General features: G+C 48.5%; 1 protein-coding gene across 3 annotated transcripts; it reads right to left on the bottom strand.

Moving 5' to 3' along the window:
* Window position 1: 1 nt before the first annotated feature.
* LOC137878972 (glutaminase kidney isoform, mitochondrial-like) lies at window positions 2-11301 on the bottom strand. Of its 3 annotated transcripts, none has more exons than XM_068719515.1 (18): window positions 10914-11301; window positions 6956-7046; window positions 6747-6865; window positions 5932-6061; window positions 5770-5849; window positions 5458-5621; window positions 5086-5144; window positions 3744-3776; window positions 3595-3653; window positions 3449-3515; window positions 3319-3369; window positions 3054-3230; window positions 2811-2942; window positions 2562-2654; window positions 2295-2356; window positions 2127-2203; window positions 1949-2012; window positions 2-1839 (listed from the first exon to the last, which is right to left on the bottom strand). In XM_068719515.1, exons 1-18 carry the CDS (start codon window positions 11159-11161, stop codon window positions 1692-1694), a joined length of 1854 nt encoding a protein of 617 aa, XP_068575616.1. In that variant the 5' UTR covers window positions 11162-11301; the 3' UTR covers window positions 2-1691. The 3 variants fall into 3 exon arrangements, with proteins under 3 accessions (XP_068575616.1, XP_068575615.1, XP_068575617.1); XM_068719514.1 differs by having other exon boundaries at window positions 6956-7052; XM_068719516.1 differs by lacking the exons at window positions 5086-5144; window positions 5458-5621; window positions 5770-5849; ... (2 more) ...; window positions 6956-7046; window positions 10914-11301 and adding an exon at window positions 4422-5067.
* Between the last annotated feature and the right edge of the window lie 274 nt (window positions 11302-11575).

Below are 11575 nucleotides of genomic sequence, written 5' to 3' on the forward strand. Positions count from 1 at the left end.
CTTTTGGTTTTTATAACTTTTATTACATGTTTGATCTGTGAATTAATATCTTGGCTGCCTGCGACAGTCGGCAGCATAAATACACATGAAGAAGAAACAGAACGACACCAACAAACACGTTACATTCAGAATACTTCAGCCTGCAGGTCGGGATCAGCTCACGTCCGTATTGCTAATTTAATCGTACAATCATTACATCCGTATTGCTAATTGTTTCTCAAAATATTGCAATTTTTAGGTAGTTTTGTGCTTCTTTTAATCCATTTCAAAAACTTAAAGACTTTTAAATAATTTCAATCAAACTGAATGATCCGATCCCAACCTGAGGATTTAAAATGCACTACTTTTTGGAGTGTGGATTGTTAATAGCGCAGACATGTCGATTGCCTGGTTCAGTTCGTCTTTACAGAAACAACATACAAACCTCCAACACGCTACAAACACACAAAACCTCTGGAAAAAACAAACATCTGCACAACCGTTCAAGTACGACAGATTCTTCTGCATACAAAAAACAATCTGTCTGCATTATAAAGCTCCTTCAGTTCTTTGTGTTTCAGACCTTCCTGAGTCCTCAGCAGGTACAAGTGCAACAATAAAACCATCGTCATTCATGTGATACATTACAGTCAACATATCTGGATTTTTAAAACATACTTAGAATAATAACTTTAGTGTTTGCAGCATGAAATAAAAGGAAGCGTCGACTCAACAAAGAAATATATTTGAGCTTCTATTTGGTGGCAGTCGTCGGTTAAAAGCTGCGTTTAAAGACCATTTCTCACATATTTAGGAAACTAAATATTGTTTTTATTGTTGAGTGGAAGCGTGAAAATATAAAACAAAGATAGAGTAATTCAAGCCTCCGTCAGCGCTGGCAGTGTCATATACGTGATATCTAGAAACTTTGGCCGACTTGCTTACATTATGTACTTGTTACAAAAAAATAAATATCAAACAATTCAATAAACTCGAACAGCTATTAGATAGCAAAACAAAGAAAGGTGTCATCTGGTGTTGAGAAGAATATTTAACAGTTTAAATATATATTTCACACTCCTCGTGATCAAAGCTCAACCTCACTGTTCCACCACAGCTTTACACTTATTACACGTATTTACACTAATGTATCCTCGTCTCAGACACACACACACACACACACACACACACTTTTTCTTAAACACATAAGTATCACACGTTTGGGGGAAGATACATTCCACCATGTTGTGATGACGAAGTGACGAAGGTTTCTAACCGGGGTAGATGCATGCTGCTTCCTGTTTTCAGCCTTTCAGAATAAAAACGACAATTTGAAAAAGTAAATAACGGAGTCCGTCGACATGCCAGCCGCCGCCGAATTTACCCAGCGTTCAACGCGGCGGCTAGTTACGTCCTACAAAGTAACAAAACTGAGGGCAAAATACAGAAGGAGAAGGTAAATAACAGCAGTGTCCCCACTAACAGTACGTCCATTAATAAAACATCGAATAGCATGACGAGGAGCTTTTACTGTGGAGGGGCGGTGCTGCCCGTGTGTGTGTGTGTGTGTGTGAGGGGAATGTTACCTTGTTTCTAAAGGATGTCTTACTGTACACTTTAGTCTACTGGGTTGTTTTAAAGTGAGGTTGTTTCCTCTCTGATCCACGTTTAAGACGTTTTCTCCCAACTCCCAACCGTCCGGTTTCTTTCCATCAGAGCAGACCGTCCAGGTTCTTCTCGGCGCTCTGCTTGTCGTCGGTGGTTTCCTGAGGGCTGTACTGGGTGTGGTAGTCTCGGAGGATGGTCACCACGTCGTGGTGGCCGAAGTGGACCGCTTCATCCATCGGCGTGTTGCCCCACCTGCAGCCAGCGCAGAGGCGGAGGAGAGAGACGGTGGAGGTAAAAGGTAAACCGTGAAGCTCTCAGCTGGTTAAACAGGAAATGTCAGAAAAGAAGTGAAATGTCGTACCTGTCTTTGGGAACAGGGTTGACTTTACAGGCCTCCAGCAGGAAGCGAACCACCTCACCGTGTCCTGAAACACACACACACACACACACACACACACACACACACGTGAGTCAGCTGCACACACACACTGATCAGAAGGAGCCACACGTTGTGGATGATGATCTCCTCGGTGTTTTACCTTCAGCGGCTGCCACATGCAGGGCCGTCCTGGAGTCGTAGTCCCTCTGCTCCATGTCCATGGAGGACAACGCAAACCTGGAGGAACAACGTTAAACTCAAGAAACCGTCCGTGACACGATGTGAAACGTGAACATTCAGCACACAAGAGCAGAGCAGAGCGGTTTACCTCCTCAGGGCGGAGACGTCTCCGGTGTAAGCAGCAAACAGAAGATTGATCACCGACTTCACCTGAAACACAACGACAGGATGAGAGGAAGACCTTCTGTCTTTGTTTCCTGCAGGTATTTAAAAGCTTTTCATCGATGGGTTTACAGTAATCGTCCACCGGACGGCGCTGTGGGCTCGTGCAGCTCACCGACTGAAAGATGTTTTACTAGAAAGGAGGATGAGGATGGTGAGAGGCTGATGAAGGAGCTGGTTTCCTGGGACTCACCCTCTGGTCTCCTCCCTCCCTACGAGGATCCAGTTTCTTAGCAAAGTGTCTCAGGTTGTCATAGTTGTGGAAGTTACAGAGAGAAACCAGGTCCTGAAACCACACACACACACACACACACACACACACACACACACACACACACACACACACACACACGGAGGAATTTAAGCCACTTTGGGAGTGTTTTTCGGATCACAAATGCTGAAGACAAAAGCACATGAAGAAGAAGGTTGAGGTGGAGCTTACCGTGCAGAACTGGATGCCTCTCACGCTGTTGCCCAGCTTGTCGAGTGGAGGAGACCAACACATGATGCCCATCACGTTCGGAACAACCAGCAGGATCCCGCCGGCGACACCAGATTTAGCCGGCAGACCGACCTGCAACAGAAGAAGAAGAAGGAGGATGAGGAGGAGGAGGAGGATGTGGTGAGCCGACGGCTTGGTATTGAAAAAGGAGCCGAGGGAACGTTGGATGAGAGCGATACTGACGTGGAACGCGAACTGTCCGGAGAAGTCGTACATGCCGCAGGAGTGCATCAGACTCAGAGTGTCTCGCACCGACTCGGGGCTCAGCACGCGCTCTCCTGTGATTGGACAGAAGCCGCCGTTGGCCAGAGTCGCCGCCATGACGCTGGCGCTCTCGCAGGTGACCTCGATGGAGCACAGCTGAGGGGAGGTTCAAACAGACTCGTTCACAGTCGAGCTAGTCAAAGCGTCCTGGTCTTCAGAGTGAACATTTTAAAGCTCCGTGTACCTGGAAGTAGAAGTCCAGGATGGAGGTCATGTCGGTCCCCTCTGGAAAACACTGAAACGACATTCAAAGTCAACACGTCTACTGACACACGGCTGACATCAGACAACGCACAGCACCCTCTGAGCCTCACCTTCTTCTCCTTCAGGTAGTACCCGATGGCAAAGTTTCTGTCTCCAGACTCTCGCTCCGACTGGAAGCTGAAGCGCACAGAGAGGCCGGTCAGAACAGAACCTCCTCGTTCACCCCATTCAAACAGACGGAGAGCGCTTTACTCACGTGGCGTTGCTGAAGCCGACGTACTCGTTTCCTGCCAGTTTGTTCATGAAGTTCATGACCTGCAGAGCAGAGACCAAGGTTAAGAGCTTCGTGTTTATGTCCCTAATCTGCAGCTTCAGCTCTTTCACAAAAACACATTTAATACTCACATAATCAAACTTCTCAGCGTTGCTCGCTCCTTGCTGGAACACAAACAGAGAATCACAGTATTACAATGTTATTTTACCCTTTTAAACATATTTTAATCAGCACTACCGCGTCTGATCCACCTTAAACTACGAGTGTGATGTTTCTAGGTTAGGAGGTTGAGCTGCTCAGTGATGGGACATCACAGGAATGAAGGTTAAGATGGAGGAGGTGAAGAAACACGGTTAATCCACTCAGACATGAGCCACCATGGACCAGATGGTTCCTTCAGAGTGACTCCAGAGCTCTGTGTGTTTGTGACAGCTAGGTTAGCTCGCTGACGGTGGATCCACTCTGCGAGACACACGAGCAACAAGTCACACCTTCAACAGAGTCAGAAGGACAGGCTTCTATTTGTTGCATTGTGGGAAACGTAGGATCCGGCTTTTGCTAAAAGTCGGGATATTTCAACCACTTCTAATCCTAAATTTGCAAGATCTGAGATCAAACAGATGAACGTACAGGACTGCTCCAGGTGTGTCGTTAGCCCCGTGGCTCGCAGTGTGAGAACACCCTCTGATGTTAGCTGTGAACATGTGCACCTTTTAAGAAGTGTGAGTATGAGATGAACCAGGGTGTGAACTGGTTGGAGGCTAAAAGCTGGTCACTGACTAAGAAGAGAATGAACAAGGAACAATTACCAGCGTCATTGACCTGCTGCAGAGCTCAAAGATCCTAACGCTGTAAAATATGCACAACAGAACACAATGGAGCACAGGACTGCTGTCATTACTACTCCCTCGCAGTATTGTAGTCGTGTACTAGTACTAGGTTTACGTCACACATCAACATCAATAAAAGTACAGAGCCTCCCGCTCTCGTCTGGGTCCGTGGGTCTGTAGCAGTAACAGGATCTGACTACAGATCGTCTTCTACTCTCTCTGAACCGATCACATTCTGACACTCTGTGACTGAAAGAAGCTACAGAAGAGAACCAGGAAGCACCAGCGGCTCAAACTAGATGAATAACAATGAACACGCTCGGCATTCTGGGAAACGCTCACGTGCTCCTCAGCAGGTTTCATGTGTTCAGTCAGACCAGCAGGAGGTGCTGTTGTGTGTCAGACGTTCCTCTGGTTAGCTGGTCTCCAACTACCGGACCGCTTTCAACCAAATCCCCTTTCAGCGCGATTAGAACCGTAATCTGTGTCCACTAATCCAGAGGAAACACCGTTAAGGTTCTATTTCATACGCTTCTCTTTAGCTGCAGTCAGGCCTCACTCTCTGGAAGGGTTGCACACTTTCTGAACTCTTCGATCCCACACAGCGTTGTCGAAGTGAGCGCAGGTAATCACTCCAGCTCACCTTAATGAGGGAGGTGCAGACGATAGCTCCAGCGTTCACCATCGGGTTGTGAGGTTTATCTGCAGGAGACAAAGTGAAGCTTCACAGAGCAGTCTGAGCATCAGCGTTGAAGACCTCTGGCTTTAACTCTTCTCATGCAACAGGACAAAAAGAATACCCTTCTAAAGACAACAGAATATAATCCGCTCTGTTAGACAACCACAAAGAGAGGGAACACTGACGGGCAATAACCCAGATGAGTGTTACGTTTGATATGGACTATCTGGTCTTCAAGCAGCCAGAATGCACCGTCTATTTAACACCTTTATTCTTCACAAACTAGCTACTGGCTCTGGTTAAAGTTAGCGTCTCGTGACCCGGTTCCTTCCTCACCTTCCTCGTTCAGGAAGAGCTTGTTGAATCGCAGGCCGCTGGGCTCTTTGCCGATGAAGCGGTGCACGTACTCCGTGCCGTGGTCGTGGACGGCGATGGCGTATTTCAGCGGCTTCACACAGGACTGCAGACAGAAGGGAACCTTGGTGTCGCCGACGGTGTGCCTGAGAAGGAGACAGGACAGGTTGACACGCCTGGTCGCCAGTTATCCTTCTAGTGGTTCTCAAGGTTTCATCTAATGGGGAAAGGTGGCTCCGTGATGTTGATGCGATGCTCCTGTGTATGAAACGTGTTCTGTACATCCAGGCGTACCTCTGTCCATCGACGGTGCACAGCGACACGGCCCACAGGTCCGGGCTGAAGCGGGCCAGCTGGGGAATGTAGTCGGCCACCTGCACAACACGGCGCCACGGTCAGCTTCACACAAATAGCTGCGACCGTTGGCGGTGACGTGCGTCTGCGGCCCTCACTCACCTGCCCTCCAGACATGCTCTTGGCGTTGACGTAGAGCTCGTCCATGTGGGCGCAGAAGGACTGGAAGTCTGGGATGACGAACTTCTTCCTGAAGGCCTGGGTGAGCAGAACGATGTTGCTCTGGACACACCTGAGACCGGAGACAGTGACAGAACTCTCAGTGTTTGTGGAACTTCTGCTTCTCGTTTGTTTCACAGATCACTGTGGCTTCATACATCCTGCTACAGGAGCTGCACAGCTTCCCCATCCTTTCTATTGGCCCTCAGATAGTAAACACATAACAGGCCGTGAGGTGGAAGCCGTGGCTCTCTGCGTCAAACCCCGTCTAATCCCTGTAGCGTGGGATCCCTGCAGAGACAACACACGCTACACCCCCCCCGCCCCGCGAGGCCCGGCTCTATAAATAAGCCCCGAAGAGGAGCGGATGTGATGGACGCCGGCCAGGAGCGAGGCGGCGCCGGGGTCTGATTCGGCTCCCCGGTGAGCTTTCATATGCTCCGGCTCTCACCCAAGCTGTCACCCAGCTGTGCTTCCTCTGGAGGGCAAACAGCAGTGAATATCACCTCTCCACCCACAGCTCTCTAGAGGATCAGATCCATCTGAACGTCACAGAAGCAGCAGATGGGGACATGATTCATGCCTTTACAAATGAACACAGTTTCTGTGACCATCATCATGAAGTGGTTAAAGGAGCTGAGCTCGTGCATGAAGCACACCGAGGCCTGATGAATGATGAATGAGCCTCCTCAGAGGCGTGCTGGTCGTAGAGGTGGAGCAGCATGCAGATTACTGAAGGCAGGATTAAATGACGGTACTTTTTGAAGAGATGTCGGTCCAGCGCTCCGTCAGACGTGGTCTTCACGGTCACCTTCAGCATCTCCATACACTCTTTCAGCCGGGGGTCTCCGGTGCGAAGCCCGGTGGCTTTAAGAGCCTGCACAGAGAGGAGGAGGGGCCTGATAACTGATCAACACATCTACAAGGTGAGCAGGAGGAGTTACGTGAAGGCCTCGCGTTCACTCACTGTGGTGAACTTGTGAGCGGGGATCTTCTCCTGGCCCTCTGCGATGGTGTAGAAGAGCAGGTCCTCCAGGCTGGGCAGGATGCCCGCCTTCCTTCTCCTGCACCAGAGAAAAAGAAAGAAAGCACACCCAACGCAGAGAAGTGAGAAAGACTAGGCCCTGTGGTGGAGACACGGAGGGGAGCTGCAGCAGAGGGAGGAGGAAGAAAAGCTTTTTGGACTGCAAGGAGAAGCAGTGAGGAACAAGTGGAACACACTACCTTACACTGACCTTAGCTCAGAGTTAGAACCTGTGGAAAAGACGGTTCCACGGCTTAATCTGCTGCCATAAGGCCACTGTAATGTAAACTGTTAATGGTGTATTTAGCCAGAATACCAGCCAGGAACGAGCTCTGCATTTACTTCAATGCTGTTTGATTTTGGACAATCGTGGAGGCAGAAGCCGCACATAAAGACCAGAGAAGCACGGTCCCGTGAGCTAATGATTTGAAACATCTGGTGTACTTATCAGCTAGTACTAGTACTAGTACTAGTAGTATTATCTGGCTGGTATTCTCAGCAGCGCTTCCACACCGAGGCGTCTCTGGGAGGAAAGTTAGTAGCGCGTCAGGAGGCTCACAGCAGGCTCTCTGCTATGATTCATACCAACACCAAATTGGATTTGTGCAAAGCTCTGGGTGCTCTGTCCTGCAATGCATCATGGGCCGCTGGCCCGTGCGCTAGGAGAGGACGTCTGAAGGTAAAGCTTTAGTTGGCAGGCGGCTCCTCGAAAGCTAAAGCTGAGTTTGGACCTTTTCTGAGAACATGAGAGCAGAAATGTGGCAGACTTTCAGACTTTCAGCGTTTCAGCGTTTCAGCGTTTCAGCGTTTCCTCTGGATTCATTCAGCAGCAGTGAGGCAGCAGGGAATCAAACCCGACAGAGAGAACGGACAGTTAACACAACTGTGAAGAGCTGGAGGACCAACGGTGTCTGCTGTGAGACTGGAGCTGAAGCTCAGAGCTCATTCTAAACCAACACAGAGACAAATCCTCTTCAGAAGACACACACACACACACACACACACACACGCTGCTGCTGCTGGACACCAGAGGAACACTGGGAGCACTGACAGCTTCACTCAGAGTCAGAGAGGCAGGAAGCGACTGCACCGTCAGTGAATGTACTGGTGTATTACAGCACTGTTACTCTGCTACTGCATGTGCTGTTTAGAGTCCGCTGCGTCTACGAGCTTCCTCACATTCCTGACTTTCCAACCCGAGTGTGAACGCAGCATCGCCATCACAGAGCGCTGTGGTTTGGACCGCTAGGAACCTGCAACTTTCTCATTAATGCAGGCTGACGTCTGCTGGTGAGGAAGGAATACACATCAGAGAGTGTGTGTGTGTGTGTGTGTGTGTGTGTGTGTGTGTGTGTGTGTGTGTGTGTGTGTGTGGGGGGGGGGGGGGGGGGGGGGTGGAGGTGAGGTAGAGGTAGAGGGGGGGGGGGGGATTCAAGCGCAGCCGCCGGGAGGAAGTGAGGTCATGTCAATGTGAAAGCAGCTGTCGGCTTTCTGCAGAAGAAGCTCTACGTCTACAGGAGGACATTGAAATCAAACACTAGAAACTAAAGTAAAAATAGAAACATACTTACAAATGCAAAGCAAGCAGATCAACAAGAGGGAGAGAGTGTGCAGAGGGAATAATACTGAATTAGTAACAGTGAAAAGGACCATGACAACAAGAAGCACTCATGTAATAACAATAAACACAATGTAGCACAAATGATCAGATTATTACAAGAAAACTGCTTCATAAACACAAACGTATGAATACTGGCATAAAGTGTAGCTGATTAACATGAAAACACAAGTTAATGAGAGAAAACATCACATTTCAAGTGTGTATCCTCACCGCTCCCAAAAACACCCACAATCCTTTGCAAATGATGCATTTCCTGTCCCCCGATTTGGAAACAAGGAAAGTGTGCGAGTGAACTTTGAAACGAGGAACCTAGTTAGGAAGAGAGAGATGTGCTGAACGCTGCAGGAAGAGGCTAGAAGTGACACACGGTGAGCTAACGAGGCCTGTGAGGGAGCTTCAGCACCACTGGAACATCTGGCTCAGGCTGCATGGCCTCGTTAACAGGCCTCAGCTGCTCTCATCATTACGGACACGTTTCTAATACGAAGTGTTCTAGTAGAGGCAGATATGATAGATGCTCCCCTTCACAACAGGAGATTCATGGAACGCTCACATTGAGCTCTGTGTCTCCTTCCACCCGGTCCACGGTGCTGCCTTCACTGCCTCCCAGATGTCAGGACGAATGAGCGAGGAGGGGAGGAGGGAGGAGGGGAGGAGCGGCGGGAGGCGGAGCCGCACAAATCAATCCGTGCCCGTGACTCATCGGCTCCTGAAGGGCCCGGAAAAACCGCCGGGCAGCACGCCAGCATCCAGGCTTTGGTGCACAAACCGTGGAAACATGACGTGGGAGGGATAAGCTCCTCTGCATTACTAACTTTTTAACCCCTTGTTATCCGGAGCACAGCCTCAGGACGCCGTTAACCACACTGAACGCTGCCGGGGCCCCGGGGGCCTCAAACTACCCGCTTCACTCCCGTTCTGTTAGCGACTGTTAACCCGAGTTACTCTTTACGTCTGGCACCAGAGCCACGATTTAAACCGTTGATTCACTTCTTCATTAGCAGTTTACAATTCTAGAACTACACTTCTTCTGAATAATAGTTTAATAGTTTCTACTCCTGTTGCTGTGGGTAGTCATTAAAGTTCTCTTCTGCCCGTTGATGACTTCTCAGATCTGTTGAGTGGATATTTAACAGAACCAGCCGAGGCTTCACTGAAGCTGAACGTGAGCCTCGGGGGGGGGACGAGAGCTTGTTGACGACCAGTCAGCTGAGCAAAGCCACCGCATCACCATGGCCGACATCGGCCTGCTGGGGCAATGAGGCGCTTTACCACCATGTGAGCTGTCTGAAGGGAAGGCATCAGCTGGAAGCACCAGAGAACAATGTGTGTGAAGACACCAACACCTCATGACTGCAGCAGCTGTACATGAGAAGAACTTCAGCATCACCGTGAGTCTGCTGATGCTAGGAGGGGATCAAGTTATCACTGAGCTACTGCAGATTCTTTCTCTAATGCTGTTAATTGACTGCTGGTTTTAGTCACAATCATTCATAAAAAATACCACATTTGCTTGTTAGCGTGCTGTGCAAACATTCCCAAAACAGTCACTGTCTTAATTGATGTCAGTGGGACTTCAGTGGGTTCATCAACCTGGTAGTGATGTTATTTCCAGTCATGAAAAGCGTTTAACCTGCGACCATCAGCACAAGGACTCTTCTTCCTCACCTTCGCTATCAGCACTCACTAATGTCTCCTGTTGAACAAACAGTCACTCAATTACAGTCTTATGTGCTCAAACACTGCAAATACTCACACTCCTCTGTCAACGGACTCTTACTAAAAGTCTCCAATTCACTGCAGAATATCAGCTGATTATATATCATATACTACTTTCAAATTAACGCACAGAGTTTCTTAACTTGTCTTGCATTCAGTTAAACCGAGACACACATTTATTGACATTTTAAAAAAAGGCAAAAGAAGCAGGTTCATAACGCCTCAGTGAGTTTAACATGCTGGATGAAAAGCAGGTCACGACATCTGGCTGGCTGCACCGCGCATGCTTCAATCTGATCGTTTTCCTGCAGAAACGTTGGATCAAACAGCCTGCTCTCATGTGCAATCAACAGCACTGACACATTGCTGTGAATAACAGTGGAGTAACTGAATCTAGGGAGAAGTCGCGCGTGTCCGATAATGGAACTAGCTACGCACGCCTCTGCGTGGCTCGCTTTACGTTCCCAGAGATTTACGCTGAAGTAAATTCCGGTCTTTTTTTTCGGCCTAATCGTGGAGCTCAGCGGCTAACATCTGCCCACACCGGTTAACGGTACTCACTTCTCTGTCGCAGAGTCCTTGGAGGCTTCATTGTGGCCGTCGCCTTTGGAGCAAAAGCCCCTGACGCCGTGTCTTCTGGTGAGGTGCTGCGGGGCTAACAGATTAGCATATCTCCCATCAAACCTAACGGTGCTGAAGCAGGCGGAGGTCGCAGGTGTCGCGTGTGCACCGACTCTTACTGCCAACGGACGTCTCAGCTGCGTTTGAAATAACTCCTTGAGCGCCACCGTAGACCTAAAATGTAACATTTCAATCCCGAAGAGAAGAATATACCTATTTATATCTATTTATATATATATATATATATATATCTATGAAGAGAAGAAATCTAGTTTCTAACGAGTGTCGGCTTTAAGTAACGGTTTTCTCTCGGTGACTCAACAACAGAGAACGCTCCACAGTGGAGGACAACCTACCTTTCACGTGACAGCAGCTCTGATTGGAGCATTATAACGCGTAGCTTGCACCTGATTGGCCAAGAGGGCTGTCAATCATCACAACAGTCTCACTTCCTGTTTAGACTGTATTTCATCGATCATCTCCAACAGATTCCACAGTTAATGGCCATTTTTTATAGCAAATATGAATATATACATGCTTTTGTAATGTTTTTAAGTACAATGTCCCTCTTTATAACAGTTTACATGAGACATTCTAGAACC

The sequence above is a fragment of the Cebidichthys violaceus genome, unplaced genomic scaffold (genome assembly GCF_023349555.1).
Source record: "Cebidichthys violaceus isolate CVI_PGR_0920_01 unplaced genomic scaffold, fCebVio1.0.p SCAF_24, whole genome shotgun sequence".
In the NCBI taxonomy this organism is placed as follows: domain Eukaryota; kingdom Metazoa; phylum Chordata; class Actinopteri; order Perciformes; family Stichaeidae; genus Cebidichthys; species Cebidichthys violaceus.

Bases quoted from the DNA above. Each gene is read 5' to 3' on its own strand.
- LOC137878972 (XM_068719514.1), bottom strand. From the start codon at position 11,161: ATGTTACATTTTAGGTCTACGGTGGCGCTCAAGGAGTTATTTCAAACG. The intron at 7,053-10,913 runs GTGAGTACCGTT...TCTCTGGTGCAG, and splicing joins AAGGACTCTGCGACAGAGAA to GAGAAGGAAGGCGGGCATCC. The intron at 6,062-6,746 runs GTACCGTCATTT...CTCCGGTCTCAG, and splicing joins GACCGACATCTCTTCAAAAA to GTGTGTCCAGAGCAACATCG.